We start from the raw sequence: 20,388 nt of genomic DNA on the forward strand, positions 1-20,388 counted from the left end.
ATCATGACAAGTTACTGGTCAAGTTCGATTTTCAAGATATTAGCTCTTCTCCTTGTTCAGTAAAAAACCCTTTCCCTAGAATAAAATTTTTGATGAAATGCTTATTAATTACTAGATTTCTGTTCAAAGGGAAATAGCTCATTTTTATACGACTGCAAAAAAGCTTTGCATCCGTATATTAGTATCATGTTGTCGTCGTCGTACAAAGAATCTTAATTTTTGGGGTTATGGGCCTAGCGGGGTCAAAATAAGTATTTTTACACAACTGCAAAAAAAATGTGCGATCATATATTGGTAAAATGTATCAGGTCGTCGTCATCGTCTGAAGCACAATAAGTTTAGTATAAGTTAATAGAAATCTATTAGATTTAAACAAGGTTTATGACCACAACAGGAAGGTTGGGATTGATTTTGGGAGTTTTGGTCCTAACAGTTAAGGAATAAGGGGCAAAAGGGTCCAAAATTTAACTTTTTTTTGTTTGATTTCATCAAAAATTGAATTATTGGGGTCTTTGATATGCCAAATCTAACCGTGTATTTAGATTCTTAATTTTTTGGTCTTGTTTTCAAATTGGTCTACATTAAGGTCCAAAGGGTACAAAATTAGACTTAGTTTGATTTTAACAAAATTTGAATTCTTTGGGTTCTTTGATATGCTGAATGTTAATATGTACTTAGATTTTTTATTATGGGCCCAGTTTCCAAGTTGGTCCAATTCGGGGTCCAAAATAAACTTTGTTTGATTTCAACAAAAATTGAATATATGTTTTTGTGATTGCTGAATCTAACCATGTATTTAGATTTTTATGCCATATTTATGGGCATTATGTTTTCTGGTCTGTGTGACCATCTGTTCGATCATCCTTCTATCTGTCCGTCATGCTTCAGGTTAAAGTTTTTGGTAGTTTTTATTACCAACCATCTAATGATGTACGTAACAGCAGTTATGGATATCACATTTACCCCCAGTGATATGCAAACAGTACAGATAAAACCCTAAATAAAAATGGGTTGCAAGTAAAAAGATTTGGTTCTACTTTTAAAAATTAAATATTTGCTTTATTTCAGACCAAAAAGTATTGGAGAAATTGTTTACGCCAAATTCACAGATGGAAAATGGTATAGGGCAGAAATATTGTCTGTTTCTGGCAACGATGCATCTTGTCTATTTCTAGACTATGGAAATAAAGCAACAGTAAACTTCTCATTAATACAGCAAGCTTCACCACTGTGCAAGTCTGTTCCACAGATTGCTGTAAAAATGAAAATTGAAGGTGTATCAGAACCCCAAACATGGACTAAGAATACACTGGATGTGTTTGATGACTTAATAAATATGGATCAGCCTAAATTATTTGAAATGGAAATAAAATCTGTAAATTCTGATATAGTGGAAGTTGATTTTCTGGATGAGAAAGGAAAGTCTGCCTCTGCTTTAATCTGTCAAACAATGGCTAGTGAATCTCCTTTGTCTGTCATAATGACTTCCTCCATTCCAAAGGAAACTTTATCAGTTGATGGAGCTAAAGAGGATATGATGATAACTGAACTGTCAATTTCTTCAAACAGAATATACTTGCAAAAGGCAATACAAGAAAATGCAGAGAGAATTGAAGATATTCGCATGGAAATGACCATGTTTTGCAAGTCAAATTCAAACTCATATCAACCTGTTAAGGGAGAATTGGTTTGTGCTCTGTTTCCAGATGATGGCTTGTGGTATAGAGGTGATGTTTTAGAAGTTCCAGGTGACAATTACAGAGTACAGTTTGTTGATTATGGAAATGAAGCTGTTGTTCATCCAGACGGCATCTGTCAAATCTTGCAGTCGTTTGTTGAACTACCTCGACAAGCTGTATGTTGTACTCTAAAAGGTTTAGTGTTATCAGACTTAAAAGAGAATCAGTTAATTACGTTATCAAATACCGCAATGAATACAATAATAACAGTTGAAGCTCATGACATACAAAATGATGCATATGTTTCCACATTTTACCAAAAAGGAGATGGAACAAGTATTAACAATATGTTGAGGGAAGAAGAGGTACATGCTGCTGCAGAAGAGAGTCATGAAATAATTATGGCCTCTTCTGTTCCAATGGAGACTGTTCCAGTTGATGGTTCCAAAATTGAAGTGCTTATAACAGAATCATTAGATATGAAACATGTTTACATTCAGATATATCAAGAAAAATATCACCAGAATTTACAATTTTTGACACAAAAGTTACAAAGCTACTGTCAATCCAACAATGAACCCTATATGCCTTCCAAAGGTGAACTTGTATGCGCTAAGTTTGATGCTGATGGAATTTGGTACAGAGCTGAAGTTCTGGATATCAGTGGCGATGACTACACAGTACATTTTGTAGATTACGGGAATAAGTCATTTGTCAAATCATCCTCAATCCGTAAGATCAACTGTTCACTTTCTTCAATGTCAAAGCAGTCCATATGCTGCAATATAGTGGGCGTTGATTTGAAGAGTTTATCAGAGGATAAATTGATGCAGTTTGCTACCATGGCAATGCAGGGTAAACCAGTGAAATTGCAAGGTCTTGAGAAGAAAGATGGATATTATGATGTTAAATTATACACAATCAGTGATGAGAATATTAATGCCATGTTTGGGTCAGTAGTGGAAGAAGTTCAACAGTCTGCAGAAACAACCCCACAACTAAGGAATGCTACTGCTGAGGTTATCATGGCTACATCTCTGCCACAATTTGAATTGCCTCTAGATGGTACAAAAATAAGGATGAAATTGTCTGACATTGGAGACTATGAAAATATGTACTTCCAGTCTGATCTTCAGGGGGATCAGCACACACTATCTCAATTGTCATCTCAGATTGGGAGCTTTTGTCAAGATAATCCCCTTCCACATACACCTGTGAAAGGTGAACTTGTATGTGCCTTGTTTTCTGAAGACAGTACTTGGTACAGAGCAGAAGTTTTGAATATATCTGGAGAAGATTATGAACATCGCTTTGTTGATTATGGAAATTGTGAAACAACAAAATACAGTAATATTCGTAAAATTGATGAAACATTGACAGTTATACCAAAATTTGGTGTTTGCTGTAATTTGAAAGGAGTAGATTTAAAAAGTCTACCGGAGGAAATGATACTAGAATGCCTAACACTATTGACAAGTGACACAGTTCAAGTTCAGGCAGTGCAAAAGAATGAAAAATCTTATGATATTGTAGTGTATACATCTAATGGAGAAAATATTAATCAGAAATTTATGTTAATGCCTTCAAATCAAGAGCCAGTTCCTGAAATGTATATGGCATCAGAACTGCCAATGAAGACATTACCATTAGACAGTTCAACAGTGAATATGGTTATTATGGATGCTACTAGTCTGGACACCATTTACTTGCAATATTGTACAGTTGAGGACCAAGAGACAATTATCGATTTGCATAGGGCAATTAACGTGTATTGTCAAGAAAAAGCTTCTCCATATAAACCAAATAAAGGTGAACTTGTCTTTGCTAAATTTGATAGCGGGGATAGCATTGATTGGTATAGAGCAGAGGTATTGGAAATTGTTGGGGACACATTCAAAGTTCGTTATGTAGATTATGGTAATACTTCGGAAGTTAGGTGTGATCAAATTAGTAAAATAAACAAAACATTGGCAACTCCACCATCACAAACTATCTGCTGTCGTCTTCATCAAGTTGACCTGAAAGTGTTTTCACCAGAGAAACTTTTACCTCTAATCAATTTGGTCAGAGAGAATAAACCTTTGCAAGTTCAGGCTGTAAAATTAAAAGAACGATGTTATGATGTGCTATTATTTACAAGTGAAGGGATGAATGTGAATGAACAATTGTTGGTACAAGATACCCCACAACCAATACAATCAATTATTCTAACCAGCAGCCTTTCAAAAACTGTGTTACCTGCAAATGTAGAAATGAATGCCGTGATAACAGAAGTTATGGATGACTGTGTTTTCTATTTACAAGCAAACATTGAAGAAACAAAAATAAGTCTTGACAAAATTTTAGAGCAGTCACACCAATATTGTTCAACTAACAATACTCAATATAAACCTGTGAAAGGAGAGCTTGTGTGTGCTCAGTTTTCAAGTGATAAAGTATGGTATAGAGCTAACGTTGAGGATATAAATGATGGCAAATATCTCGTTCACTACTTAGACTTTGGCAACCAGGAGTTGACCACAGAACAATCAATCAGGAAAATAGATCCATCACTAGCTGTGGATCCAGGTCATTGTGTTAAATGTTGTCTGCATGATGTGCCAAAAAGTGAGGAGGTGAAAAACACACTTAACAGTCTGATGGGAGTTATAGTAAACATTAAAGTCATCAAGGAAGAGAGTAACCTCTATCATATGATTATTATAAACAATGGTATAAATGTTAACCAGCAATTGAAAGGATCTAGCAAGACACCAGGGGCTGGAAGGCCAAAAGTGAGTGAACAGCTACAGAAATCTACATCACCCAAGGGTAAAACAGATGAAGCTAGTCAGGCTCAGCAGTCCTTGCCTTCTAGTGGAGGCAGTAATTACCTGTCATTAAAAGACATATCAAAGACAGAACCAAGTGCCAAGAATCGTTTCCTTATAACTTACGTTGTTGATCCTACTGAGTTCTACTGCCAGATTGCTGATCCCAATGGTAAATATACAATTTCTTGTACAAAAATAAGGAGATGTGATATGATTGCCAATGAGACAACTAAGTTTTGAATCTGATTGGCATGGATTATTAAGTTTTTCTTTCAGCATGTATACTTGGTTGTGTTCAAAGAACATTAAAGTTAAATTTGTTTGTTGGTGATCATACAATCAATAAAACTTTTGATCACTTCCAATTGAAAGAGTAACAATAGTTTTATTAGCAAATCAGATATTTGAACAGGAAGGAAAAGGATTGCTGAATATCCAGTTTGCATGGTTTGTATCTTTATTTACAATAGCTATTAGAGAAAATAGTCTAGGTTTAATGATTTCTATAGGAAATAGTCAAAATGAACCAAATAATAACTTTTATCTGGTGGTTTTTATTTTCTACTTTCTTGGTGCATAACCATTTGCTATTTATGCAGTATTTGAAGACAATCTTTAAACTAGACAAAGTGATGCCTCGTGGTCAACAATGTATTAGTTTGTGATTAAGTCTAGTTAATGATGAACCACAAGTGGTAAGTTATATTTGGTAAGCAGTTATATCAGCATTGGCACATCTCATTTCCATGGAGATTAGTTGGGCCCTGCCCCCTCAGTCATTGTCTATTGACTTTGAAACTTTTGCTTATTTTACATCTACTAGTTTGTGATTAGGTCAGTTTATCATGTTTATGGAGAAACACTAGTGGTAGTTCAATGATATTTGGTATGAAATTTCGCTATATTTACACTATTTGTTTGTGATTAGGTCAGTTCATGGGGAACCATTTAGGGAAGGTAAATGTTAATTGGTATGCAGTTGTATATGAATTACCATTGAGAATGTTTGGCCCTGCCCCCTTAATCTATCAACATTTATTAGTTTGCAATTAGCTCAGTTTAAGATGATCTGCTAATTAATGTTAAGTCAATGATATTTGGTATGCAAATTTATTGGCATTTGCAAGTATCTTTTCCATGGAGATTATATAGCCCTAACCCCTTTTCATGGTTCATTGACTTTGAAACTTTTACATAGATTACAAGTTTATATATATGTTTAGGTTCTTTAAAGGGAACAACTTATGATAAGTCAATGGTATTTAGTATGCAGTAGCTTAAGGCACGTCTCATTTACAAGGAGATTGTTTAGCCATGTACCTCAGTCATGGTTCATTGACTTTGAATATTAACATGACTTATGAAACATGTTAAAGTATTGCATTTATAATTTCAACATTTGCAAAATCAAAATACAAAAGGGTGAGACATATCTCTGGGCCAACAGTTTAAGATATTGATGCTTGTAACATATTTTATTTCCTCATTTTTAAGATGACCTTTTTTGTGCTATCTTTTCCGTACATTTTACTTTTTATATGCCTGTTTACGGTTGAAAGACGTGCATAATGTCAAATCATAAAAATACAAATTGTTCAGTCTTTAAGAAAACTTGTAAGATTTCTGCAGCCACTTTGCTAAATAGGTGCAATTTTGGTGCCGTGACGTTTACTGTATAATTAAAATTATTTTTCAGAAATTCAAAAGTTGGCTACATTAATGCAGGGGATGATGTGCAGATGTGAGATAGAAGATCCTGATCCAAGATTCAGACCCCAGGTTGGGGATCTTGTCTGTGCCTTTTATCCTTGTAAGTTTAATTGATGTGAAATTGACCATTCTGATGCAGGATTCACATTCCTTGTTACAGATCTATGCCTTTTATCCTTGCAATTACTATTTGGTGTGAGAAAGTGCATCCATGCATGAAGTGTGACACCCTCTAGCATACACACACATATGCACAAACACAGAACACCATAGCCACCACTTAATTGCAGGAAAACTGAAGGTGAAAATTTGCAACAGCATAGTGTATTGCACAAAAGCAAAAACTTGAATATAAATTCAAATCATATAACCAATTCTAATTTCTTTGACTACAGTTATTCTGTGTCAGAAACCTAATATGTGTCAAATATTTAATTACAATCCAAAATCAGACCTGTATCAAGTGCTAATATTGTGACCATATTTGCCTTATCTGTTCAGGGTTGGACATCTGAATTTGTATCCAGCTCAGCAAAACTCTTTTTATAATTTATAACTGAAATAACGTTAAAACAATTTTCAACTAAAAATGAATGTGGTTTTTTTTCTGGGAACAGTATATCTAACTGGAAATAAATCTGATAGGCTTTTCAGTATAAAATTGATAAAATCTCTGACTGCACAAGACTTTGCGAGATATATGGATTTTGGTTGCATCTGACTAAAAAACTATCTTAACTGCTCAATATATTAACCACATATTTTCTAATCGTAAATAGATACAAGTTTTATCAATAAGTAGAGATATTTTGTCATATAAAATGACCAAAATAAGTGTGATTTATTTTATGTGAAGGGTTTTAAAATGTTTTTGAATAGACAACTTTCGAGTTCAATGCATTTCCGTCAAAAACTCTGGTTTTAGTGAACGTCATTTGTGCGTTTAGGGGCGTCGTCACTTCCATTCCAATGTTGAGCGAGTGGTTGGAAAACTATAATTCTATATTGTACGAATGATTTGGCAAATTAAATTCTCAAAATTGTCAATCAGCATTGATGTCATTAGGGAATTGTCATTAAGTACCTACAGAACAACCATTATTTCTAGTTTATCCTGCACAATGACGATCACTAAGACGCTTGATGAACGTAAATAGTGCAGGGATACAGGCGACCCCCCTCTATCTGGTAAATGACGTCATAAAGGCGTGTATAATTGACGAGTTTTTTCCGGTGACGGATGAACTCGAAAGTGGTCTATTGGGAATGCATTCAGGGCCATTTTTTTATTTCCCTGTTTGCATCAGAAATAATTAGGAGTATAGCGTGAACATTTTTTACACCTGTCCTTTTTCGGTATCGCATCTTTATTATCTATATCCCTATGATAAAATTTACTATATTTAGGTAGAGTCAAGTACGGTCAATATATATGCTCCTGCTCTATTTGAATATAAGGACTTTGTTAGCTAAATCAATTAATTTTATTTGAAGATATGAATTTTTATGACAAAAGATAAACATTCTTCTTTATGGAATTCTAGTCAAAACAATTAATTCTTTAATGCATGTTTTTGGTCTTACTCTAGACAAATGCTGTCAGTACTGAGGAAGTTATAGAGAAATATGCTTTCTTGTTTATTATTTCAGCGGATGGTAACTGGTATCGAGGAAATGTGGTAGAAGCTTATCAGAACAATACTTATCTCATACATTACTTGGATTTTGGAAATTCTGAATTGTTAGAAGCCAAACAGATCAGGTCTATGCTTCCCGAGTATATTGAGATGCCATTATTGGCATTTAAATGCTCTTTGCCAGGTTAGCTATCTTGAAATTTATGTTCTGTAGAAATTTATTGATGATTTATATGTACAGGTTAAAACAAAGAGTCCACACCCTGAAATGGCTTGCCTGCTTTACTGACCATTGATAGTCCTAAGTATAATGCTTAACTACAAAGATCACATAAACTTAACATGATATTAAACAAAATGAGGTCAAGGCCATATAAACCAAACAAAAAAAAAACTTGTTTGCCTTACAATCATTCCATACACCAAATATAGTTGACCTATAACTTAGTTTCTTTGAAATGAACTTAACCAGGAAAGTCGACTAATGAACCATAAAAATGAAGTAAAGGTCAAATGAACCATGGCAGACAGACATGTACACCTAACAATCAACCTATGCATCAAATATTAACACTGAGCAAAGAAGTGTCAAATAAAACCTGCCAGACTGACATGAACATCATGAAATATTTTCATACACCAAATTTTGTTCACCTATTGCAGATAGTATTAGAAAAAATAATAGAAACTTAATTCAACCAATGAACAATGAAAATGAGGTCAAGATCAGATGACAACTGCCAGTTGGACATTACTCCCTATATTCATTCCATGCACCAAATATAGTAGACCTATTGCTTACAGTATCTTAGATATGAACTTTTCCACAAAAACCTATCCTTAAAATTCAGGATGGAAATGGGAAATGTCTCTTAGACAACAACTGACCATAGAGCAAAACACAGACGAAGGTCACAATGGGTCTTCATCACAGCTAGAAAATCCTGCACTTGGAGGCAGGCTTCAGCTGGCCCCTAAACAAAAATGTGTACTAGTTCATTGAAAATGGACATTATACTTAACTCTAAACATAAAAATGAACTAAAATAAATAAAAAAACAAAACATGCAAGACTAACAAAAGCCATGGGCTCCTGACTTGGGAAAGATTTGGGAAAGCAGAGCTAAATTATTATTTTTTTTAAATAAAATTTTTCCAAAACAGGAGCGAGATTCCCAAGAATTATTATTAAAATTGGTGTGGGGCATTACTAGTTTTGTATATGAATTTTCTAGTCCTGTCTCATTCATTACACTATTTCTACTGTTTTACAGACCTTGTTCCTGTAGGTCCAATTTGGGATACAGCTGCAAAAGAGAAACTGAAGATTTTTCAAGCAGTATCACTAGATGCTGAAATTGTGAGAAGAGAGGGAGAAACATATATAGTTAATCTAGCCCACTCTGAAGAGGAGTCAAAACAGATTATTGATGTGTCAGAACAGCTTATTAATGATGGTCATGCTAAAAAAAAATCGGGCAACAATGCAGGTAATATAAAATTGAATTATAGTTCACATAAATTTTTACAATGAATTTACAATGAATTTACAATGAATATCTACTATACAGTCTGACAAAGACATTCTCTAATGAATCATGTATCAAATCTCTATCATCTATTATAAAATTATGGGTCTCTACATGAAAATAGGGAATGACCAATGCAAATAACATGCAAAGCACAAAACGGTCATCTACTTTTAATTTTCAAGGCTTTCTTAAGAGACGGTCATTTTAACATTATTCACGATCTTTTTGACCCAACCTTTTGCCTTTTACAGCCACACATTACCAGTCATAAAAGTAACCTGATCGTTAAGAACTATCAAAACAGTCAATTAAAAAAAAGCTTAAATTGTCATTGATACCTTTATCTCGCGTTTATTTCGAATATTTTCTTGAAGAAATAATGTAGAAAGAGCTACTTACACTCTTTAATGCTTGCAAACATACACAGAATTTACGTATCTGTCTCTGGTCCATGTTTTACCATTGTCAAGTCATCATCCGGCATATTAGATTTAAAAATGAAAGTAAAGTTTTTGACTCTGTTATTTTGCACAAATAAAGAGTCTAAGGCAGATATAAGTACGCCGATGTTGCCAACTTCAAATGATGCACTGCCAATTTAATAGTTTACATCAGAACTTGGAATTTGATTCAAAGAAAGTTTAATATCGTTTTTTTGGGATGGCCAACTCAACTCGGCAACTGATTACCATAATTGTCTTTTGTTTATTTAGTCTTAAGGGATTAAAATGGGGATAATATATAAAATTAATTAGAATTAATTTTGGAAGCCCTGTTACAGACTTTTCAGCATAAATTCAATGATAAATAAGACCGGCAAGACATGTCAGCATACACACATAATAAATAAGACCGGCAAGACATGTCAGCATACACACTCTTGTTAATAAAAGGATGTTGATACTGAACAGGAAATCAATAGTTTATCGCTTTCTATGTACAAATGTGTGAACAATCATTATTTATATAAATAAATCATCCAAAAAAGACTTCCTAATATTTATTGAGAATAATTTTTGAAAGGGATAATTCTTGTTAGTTCTGAATAAAAAAAAATCAATTATGACTTCTTAAACTTTCTTTCAATAATGAATATTGACAAACGTCTTTATTTCACAGGGCATGTGATCAAAAATGTTTAGTTTTTAATTTATCTTTTCAGATGAGGCTGACATTATCCAACAACAGATAGCAGCTTTACAAGCTCAGCTAGCTTCCATGGGAAAGAAATGAATATTATAGATTAAATCAGTTTTTAAACTTGTTTGTGAACTGGAACAAATACAGTGAAACTGAAGCATACAGCTGTGGAGATGTGGAGGAGAATAAAATCTAAATACACAAAAATGTCTTGTGAAACTGGAGCATACAGCTGTGGAGATGTGGAGGAGAATAAAATCTAAATACACAAAAATGTCTTCAAGAAAAATTATGTCTTGGATTAGAAAATAAAAATTTAAAATTACAAAGCTAGACATTTTCATGTTGCATACAAATTTATGTAAGCCATTATATTTTGTAAATATTTTTAAGAGCATTGTTGCATCACATTTTCGTTATTGATATCTTTATGCATTTGTTATTGTAATCATCATGTACTGGCAGATAGCCATTTTGATTTTTATACGACTGCAAAAAAAAATTTGCGTCTTATAAGGGTATCATGTTGTCATCTGTGTCGACAGAAGACACATTTAGTTCCGGACAATAACTTTAGTTTTAGTGAATGGATCTCTAAATTTTTACCAGAAGGTTCAATACCATTAAAGGAAGGTTCTGATTGGTTTTGAGGGTTATGGTCCCAATAGTTTAGGAATGAGGGGCCAAAAAGGGGACCCAAAATAATTATTTTTGTAGTTTTCAAACAATAACTTGTGTTTAAGTATATGATACACTCTGAAATTTATAAGTAAAAATTGGTTATTGATACGGGGGTGGCCGGCTGCCAATCAGTGTCAGCTCAATAACATGAAAACCCTTTGACAAAATTAAGTTTTGTTCATTTCCTGTGACGAAATGAAGGTTAAGTTCAATTTTCACTATTTTAGCTTTTCTAGTTGTTGAGTTATCACCCTTTTTAATATCTATAAGTGGTACATTTTTGTGATTGAGGTATTTTTTCCTTTGATCAGAAATTGTTAATTGTATACACACAGTTTGATTAAATTAAGCCTTTATATAAACTTTTCACCTGTTTATATGTCCTTTTATCAGTTTACCAAACATATGGTTAATGTCTTATCGTGCAATTATAATTGGAGTGACAGATTTATTTCAACATTTCCTGTTTTTTAAGTGTTGACGATTGATAACTATATAGGAGTAAATATAGTTCAGACATTTATTGTTCATTATAAGACATTTTGAAGATAAATTACAGATAAGTTTTATAGATTTTTAAGACAATGTATTATGATGAATAAAATTTTGAATTTTCTTCTCTTTTCTTTGGTAAAATGTTTGAAGAAATTTGTGGCAAGTTTGTTTGTTATTCTGTAAAAACAAATTTTCTGAATGCTTTATATTTTTGTCGAGCCTTCGACTTTAGTCGAAAAGTGAGACTAAGTGATCCTACATTTCTGTCCACAAATATTCACTCTGTGGTTAACGTTTTTGAAATTTTGATAACTTTCTTAAACTATACTGGATTTCTATCAAGCTTGGACAGAAGCTTGTTTATTATCACAAGATAGTATCCAGAAGTAAATTTTGTAAAAATAAAATTCCATTTTTTCCTTATTTTACTTATAAATGGACTTAGTTTTTTCTGCGGGTAAACACTACATTCACTCTGTGGTTAAAGTTTTTAAGATTTTAATAACTTTCTTAAACTATCCTGGGTTTGTACAAAACTTGGACAGAAGCTTGTCTATGATCATACATAAGATAGTATCCAGAAGTAGATTTAAAAAAAAAAAAAATCATTTTTTCCTTATTTTACTTTTAAATGGACTTAGATTTTCTGCCAGGAAACAACACATTCACTCTGTGGTTAAATTTTGAAAAAAATTAATAACTTTCTTATACTATTTTTAATTTGTACCAAACTTGGACAGAGCTTCTTACAATCAAAAGATAGTATCAAGAGGAATATTTTTTTAAATTTTTTTTAATTTTTTGTTGAGCCTTTAATTTACAGCAAAAGTAGGTGAGACACTGGGTTTCGTGGAACCCTTACAAATTTTATTTTTTTTATCAGGTCAACTCCTTAAAAACTAAGCTTATATTGTCTATTAATTATTTTTTTTTAATATAGATTAGTCTGTCGGTTTTCCCGTTTAAATGGTTTTACGCTAGTAATTTTTGGGCCTTTTATAGCTTGATGTTCGGTGTGAACCTAGGCTCTGTGTTGGAGACTGACCTTGACCTATAATAGTTTACTTTTATTAATTGTGGATGGAGAGTTGTCTCATTGGCATACTACAATTTCCTATATCTATATATTTAGATTTCTCTTTTTGAGCCCAGTTTTTAAGTTGGTCCAAATGGGTGTCCTAAATTAAACTGTGTTTGATTTCAACATAAATTGAATATACACATAAATGCTAAATCTAAACCTGTATTTATTTTCATTATTAGTTAGATAATACCATATTGAGGTCCAATTTAGGGTCCTAAATTAATTTTTTGTTATTTAACAACAATTGAATTCTTGGGTTCTTTGATATGCTGAGTTTAACCATGTTTGAGTGTTGAATCATATGATTTTCATATCTAATTTTAGAGAACTAGTCATCACTGTTGTTGTTATTATATTTTTGATTATTATTTCACAATTGCTTTGCTGAGCGCAGCTGGATACGACCACAGATGTCCAACCCTGAACAGTTTGGGCCACAATATTCACGCCCGATACAGATCTGAATTTGGATTGTAATTAAATTTTTGACGCATAATAGGTTTCTGACACAGAATAACTGCTTTCTATAGAAATATTCCCCCATTTTGAAAGACATCAATCTGTAATATTTCAGATAATTTAAAGAAATAAATGCATTATTTTTTCGATATTCAGTTGTAGTTCTAAGAGCCAAGTTGGTATGCAAAATCTGTGACATGGCCCATTTTATTTTTCCTTGACTATAACTATATTTAAAAAGATTTCTGTTTGCTTCATGTTCTGAAACTTGTACACAATGTTTATTACCACAAAAAACAATTCAAGTTTTAATTTTGGTGGTGTCACTTCAACTGTTCTAGAGTTATGCCCCTTAACAAATGGAAAAATTGCTGATTTTTTGGGTTTCTGTTCTTTACCTTTAGTTTGCCTCAACCAAATGTTATGAAACTTTACACAATGCTTTTTACCACAAAATACAGACCAAGTTTGAATGTTGGAGATGTCACATTTAACCAAACTTGGCCACAATCATCATTGGGATATCTAGTTTAAAAAATGTGTCTGAGACAAATCAGGCAACCTGTTGTTGGGTTGCTGCCCCTGACTTGGTAATTTTAAGAAAATTTTGCAGTTTTTGGTTAACATCTTAAATATTATCTTAGATAGAGATAAACTGTAAACAGCAATTATGTATAGCAAAGTAAGATCTACAAGTCAACTTTATCAAAAATGATTAATTGACCCCTTTAGGAGATTGCTATTTATAATAAATTTTAAACAATTTTTGTAAACTTTTACAAAATATTTTCCTTTGATACTTCTGAGCTAAGTTCATTATAGATAGAGAAAATTGTAAACAGCAAGAATGTTCAGTAAAGTGAGATTAACAAACACATCATCATCACCAAAACACAATTTTATCATGAATTCTATTCTGGTCTATAATTTGTGTCCTTTGTATTATTTGCTGCTTGCACATAGAGCCTCTACTTTCCAGACAATAACGTGTTTAAAAAAAAATTGGATCTTTCTGAAATCATACTACAAGGTTCCATACTACAAAGGAAAGGCTGGGTTTGAGTGCAGGGGTAATTGCTCCAAGGGGGGATTCGAAGAGTTTTGGGAGTTCCAATTTTTTTAACAAAATTTTTCAAATTTCAAATTGTTTTTTAATTTTCAAGAAGAATCTTTAATTGCACAATACTGTGCAATACATTTGTAAGATCTTGACATTTATTTTGTGGCAGAAATCTACATGTATGCTATGTCAAAAATTTGATCAAGCTTGAATATTGTGTCCAAATTTGCCACAACTGTTCAGAGTTCATCCTCTGTGGTCGTATCAGGCTGTGCCCAGTGAAGCATTTTATTATATATGAATTAAGAAAGTCATACTAAATCTGTAAGTAGCAGGAATGAACTTATGTTATAAAAAACTTTTAAAAATTTATATTTTGTTTTGTTTGTCTCTTGCCCTGGTGGGTAGCCCAAATATTCATACACCCCTTTAGTCTGACGCCCCAATAATCCGACAAAGGTTAATTACTGCCACAATAGAAACTCTACTTTATAGAATCATTACTGAAGTGGTATTTGAACTTCTGTTTCTTATACATTGTAGAATAAAAACAAGGAGATGAGGTACCATTGGCAATGAATCAACAATCCACAAAAGCTGTAAACAAAAAAAGTTGGTGTAAGCAATTATAGGCAACCAAGGCCTTCAAGAATGGGAAAAAAAACATACTGTATAGGTTGCACTTTGTAAATACAGTGGTTTCTCAAACCACTCCTCTTTTGGGGAGATATAAAATATTCATAGATAATTAATTAAGGTCTTTCCTTTATCTATAAGGAAAGACCTTACTGTATTTCTTCTGATTATTATTCTTCTTGTTCCGCCAAACTTTGACAAAATTTCCCTCCGTAACCGTAAACCAAGTCGCTTTCATGTTCAAACTTTGTATTGGTTTCATGAATACCTATCCGGAACTCACCCTGTGAGTCGAAATATTTTGTCGGTTCGGAGTAATCCCTCCGAAACCAAAAAACCTTGTTATCGTTCCAACACCGTAACCGTAATAGGTAGAAAAAAAACGAAGGGTGAAATTTGTTCAGGACCAGACCCCGGTTCTTCGTTACATTTGGATCGAAAAGATTCAACGACTCATTGGTAGGGTTATGCCCCTATCAAAATTAACCGGTGTCGGTTGGCCATCAAAACTCAGAAACCGTAAGTCTTAGACACCTAGGATCTTCACCAATCATCATCAATTCATGTATCTTTAAAAAATACCTCAAGGTCAAATTTGTATGTTGACCTTGACCTTTGACCTAACACCTTGTTATGGGATAATCTCAGAAACCATTATAATTACAGAAGTTTTAAATAGTGGAAAATGTTTGGGTCATTATGGCGCAACTTTGTTACATTTTGACCAAAGAGATTTGACCTTTCTATAAGGGGCATAACCCCTGTTTTAGGTTTCTGAAAAGACAAAATCAGCTTTTACTATATAACCAAAGGTCCTAGACCCTTGGGGTCTTCAGTAATGGCATTGGGGACTAATGACCTTGACAAAGGTCAAAAGGTCAAAGGTCATGTCCAAAATAGCGAATTTAGTGTTTTTAACCTTATATAAAGGATTTTTAATGTGTTTTCGAGCTTTTTAAGGTTGACCTTGACCTCTTCAATACATTCTACGTCTGTTGGAACATGTATTTTACATTACAAAAGGAAAGACCTCTCAATTGTTCAAGAACAATTGACAGTTTAATTTTGTTTACATATTTGTTCCCAGTTCTGATCTGTTGGTTGCATCTCATGGAGACATATCTTGGGAATGTTGCCAGAAAATATAAATGTGTATATTGTTTATATTGAAATCTGTGGTAACCCTACAGTTAAGGTACGGATAGTTAAGAAATTTAGTGTTAGTCTAAACTCTTAGAAGTTCAGGGCATATAAACGTTGAAAATATGCTGCACAGCCCTATATTTTAGCCTTTGAAAAAAATAGTAGTGCATATGAACTTTCCATTCTAGGATATTTTTTTTCAAAACTTCATAGTAAAAGTGTTACAGTTTCAGCCGTAAAGGAAGTTTCTATGGGAAAATGCATTGTCAATATTTACAGAAATGCAACCTATAGTTGGTTATGATAAAAGGCCCCAACATTAAAAATTTGGAGAAAAAAAAATGAAAACTCACAGCCTAATTTATAACGGAACAATTAACTGAAAACAAATACATGTACGAAAATGGTTCAATGGAGAGTTGTCTCAGTGGCACTTATACCACATCTTCTTATATCTATGAAAAATCAACAACTACTGAAGTACATACTAGTCCTGACTTGGGACCGGCACAAACAGAATATGGTGGGGTTTAACATGTTTGTGAATGATCATTCAACCATTCATTCCTCTCAGGAGGGACAAAGGTCAGAGAGAAACAATACAAGGTCTGAAAATGTGTAAAAGCACAAACTTTAAAAATCAGTTGAAAAGGGCTTAATTCATCAGATCGATACAAACAAGGACGTATAATTAACATACTTATATACGTCCTTGATACAAAGCATAAAAAAAATCAAACATAAACACATCTGATATGACGGTATTTTCATCCGTTACAACAAAAAGGACACAAATTACAGATTTGAGAGTACTCACAATTATTCAAAGATGAAATTAGTGTTGTATTGGTAACCTTTTAGAATACGTTTATTTATGGGATTGATTATAGGTTTACCTGTATCGTATTTAAATTTCCGGGCTTGGTAAACCACAACACCATTAATTTAAGATGTGCTATTCCGTCTAAATTAAGATTTTTACAGGCACAGTCAAACTTGCAAACCAAATCTTTGATGAAGTATTTAGTAAAGGTTTTAAAGCTTCTGGTGTAGAACTGGAATATTCTCGGAAAAGACACTAATTGCTGTCAGTAATTGATTTATTTAAAGTAAGTTGCTGTGGGTAAATTTTGGTACTTATGTAAAAGAGAATTCTTGATTATTGAACGAACAAATTTTACCATCAAGATAACGGTAAGTGTCTTTGAATAAATTAATTAAGGCAGTGTCTGCATTTACCCGCATGCTGGTTATGTAGCCAAAATTGGCATTCATAGGCTTCACATACCTCTAGTTTTATAATTAAATTTCATCGGAGTGGGAATAAAATGTGAAATAAACCCGGAAATTATCGCAATAAGTGAAAGAATAAAGGTTATTCACAGAGATTTTATGATTTGAAATGATAAAATATCGACTTTGAAAAAAAAGTTCAATACTCCATCCCAAATATGCTTTCATAGAACAAAAATCCCAAACAAAAGCATTGTAAAGGACTACTAAGTTGATTGTAAATTATGTACTGTGTATCATTGTAAGTATGTCGTAAAACGGAAGAGTGCTTTCTTTCACGTCCGCACTTTTATCGTGTATGGCATTTTAAATAAACTTTTACGGATAAATTGAGATTTAATACAGAATTTAGTAAGATTAAAGAATTCTGCAAGTTTCTGGAAAATTGTTCTGCCTAATATTGAGTTAAATACCATGATTGCACAGGGAGGGATGCTTTCAAATACTTTATTTCATTGAAATTGAATTACGACGTCGGCTGAGAGGGAATTGTATATATTGTCCATTACAAATATAGTAACAACACTTTGTACAAATATTATTTTTGAAGACAGAAAAGTTTAAAGATTTTAAACAAAACTATTTGTCACAGTGAGGGTCTGGAATGGGGACAGCCGCGGGGGGGGGGGAGGGGGGTCTTTATTCTTTATTTCTTTGTTCTGCAATTTTTTTGGCCATTCTTGTCTATTCAGTAAGAAATGTGCTTATTCTTTAAATCATTTGAATTTATCACTGCACTACACAAATGAAACCATTTATCAATTATGATTAATATCTGATTGAAACCAAACACGCAAAAATAAAAATATTCTATAATTTCGATATATGGGATAACAAGCAGTATATTAGAGGAAATTAGTTATGATTGATCTTATCTAGTTTGTGGTGTGAGGTAATAGTACTGAGAATCTGAGCATTAAGTTTTATAACATATACAGCAGCATTAGTTATCCGACTTGTAGACGGTAACCTGAAATCTGATAGAGCCTAAAAAATTTGATCACCAGCACTAGATTTTATCATTGATAGCCCAATTTACCTGTCCAACAAAATATAGAAAAAATGCCTATCAATCAATTGTTTTGGAGAATATTAAAAATATATTTAACATTTATTCGTAGTGAGAAAAAAAAATACCCCTCACAAATCTTCCAGACCTGAGCAATACATTGTTATAAGGTTAAATTGGAATGACTTATGGATTTACAAATATGAAACTGAAGACGAAAGAATCACGCCGACGTCAGAGAAGTTATGTTTCTGCAATTCCCTTCAATTGTCCATAAACTTTTGAAATTATATAGAAACTATAAGGTTTCAACTCCATCAGGCCTTCTTTTTTGCATCATTCGTTCCAAATATTCGACTCTAAGCGTAAGTGATCAATCGAGAATAGATCTTTGATTGTATGAAATTTATAATAAGTTGTTTTCTTGTTTTTTTTGCTATTGCAGAGCTTTTTGTTGTCAAAGGTTATTTCGGTGTGAACTCTTTCTCGAACTGTTTTATCATTATTGCAATAATTTCTAACACAATGCAGGAGAAGCAGTGGCGGATCCAGGGGGGGGGGGGTTCCGGGGGTGCGCACCCCCCCCTTTATTTTTGCCGATCAATGCATTTGTATCGGGACATATGTTTTGCACCCCCCCTGCACCCCCCTTTGCCCTGGGTTAGCACCCCCCCCCCCCTTTCGAAAATTCCTGCATCCGCCCCTGAGGAGAAGGATGTAAGGTTATAGTGGACGAAATAGTAAGTCAAGATATGTCAACCGATGATTTCGAATAAACATAATTTGCATGGCTAACATCAATGAACCAGTTCTGATAGGACCAGGTCAACATTTCATCCCTAGTGATCTACTTAAATCAATAATGAATTTGGTATGCAGAAAACGCAGAGTTTAGTTATTTCGTTAATCATTCACTGATCTTCACTCATGTTTAAGACGGAGAGAAGAATTTTTCAAACAAGAAATAAAAAATTCTTCTCTCCGTCTTAAACATGTATGATGAGTGGAATATTTGCCACTGTACGACCAAAAAACAATAAGCAAACTATCATATATCCTCTTAAAATGCAGTAAAACGAGAACTATAGTGACTTTAAAAAATTGTCAAATAATTAATATTTCATAAATCTGTTGGTTAGATATAAACACGTCTCGTCACTCTCCTATTATTTCAAATTTCCGATACATAAAAATTTGGTCGCAAATGCAGTTTTACTGGCGATGCGTAATAAATATGACCATATCCATGATAATTCATGGTAACACAGAATAGCCAACTTATGTACATATTGTTACTGCATGACATTGGTTATGATGAGGAGGAGAAGGGGGATCGAGTAATAGGAGGATATACACTAAACTATAATATTATATGTTGACTTCCATATGAAGGTTTATTTGTTCTTTTCGTTGGGTTACTGTCTTATTGGCGTATAACTTACATATCCTATGTTTAGGTCCTTTTGATTTACTTTAAAATCGGTGTAGGGAAAATCGTAGCTAAAATGGTTATTGGGTATAGAATAATTATCTTTCTTTCCCTCAATGATATGCTTGGATGAAGATGGACCAATGAGCGATGTACACAATCACTTGTTTTTTATACGACCGCAAAAATTGAAATTTTTTTGGTCGTATATTGGTATCACGTTGGCGCCATCGTCGTCGTCGTCCGAATTTTTTTAGTTTTCGCACTATAACTTTAGTTTAAGTAAATAGAAATCTATGAAATTTTGACACAAGGTTTATGACCACAAAAGGAAGGTTGGGATTGATTTTGGGAGTTTTGGTTCCAACAGTTTAGGAATTAGGGGCCATTAAAGGGCCCAAATAAGCATTATTCTTGGTTTTCGCACAATAACTTTAGTATAAGTAAATAGAAATCAATGAAATTTAAACACAAGGTTTATGACCAAAAAAGAAAGGTTTGGATTGATTTTGGGAGTTAAGGTCCCAACAGTTTAGGAATTAGGGGCCAAAAAGGGGCCCAAATAAGCATTATTCTTGGTTTTCGCAC

The 20,388-nt window shown here is 33.2% G+C and overlaps 1 protein-coding gene across 5 annotated transcripts in view; it reads left to right on the forward strand.

Moving 5' to 3' along the window:
- Positions 1-14,662, forward strand: part of LOC143072430 (tudor domain-containing 6-like) — a 77,677-nt gene extending 63,015 nt beyond the window's left edge. For all 5 annotated transcript variants that reach the window (XM_076247349.1, XM_076247350.1, XM_076247351.1 and 2 more), the window contains exons 19-23: positions 1,069-4,661; positions 6,189-6,302; positions 7,853-8,023; positions 9,114-9,329; positions 10,534-14,662. In XM_076247349.1, the coding sequence (XP_076103464.1) occupies positions 1,069-4,661; positions 6,189-6,302; positions 7,853-8,023; positions 9,114-9,329; positions 10,534-10,604 (4,165 nt within the window). In that variant the 3' untranslated portion in view covers positions 10,605-14,662. The remainder of the gene's footprint in view (positions 1-1,068; positions 4,662-6,188; positions 6,303-7,852; positions 8,024-9,113; positions 9,330-10,533) is intronic.
- The last annotated feature ends 5,726 nt before the right edge of the window (positions 14,663-20,388 follow it).

The sequence above is a fragment of the Mytilus galloprovincialis genome, chromosome 4 (genome assembly GCF_965363235.1).
Source record: "Mytilus galloprovincialis chromosome 4, xbMytGall1.hap1.1, whole genome shotgun sequence".
Taxonomy (NCBI): domain Eukaryota; kingdom Metazoa; phylum Mollusca; class Bivalvia; order Mytilida; family Mytilidae; genus Mytilus; species Mytilus galloprovincialis.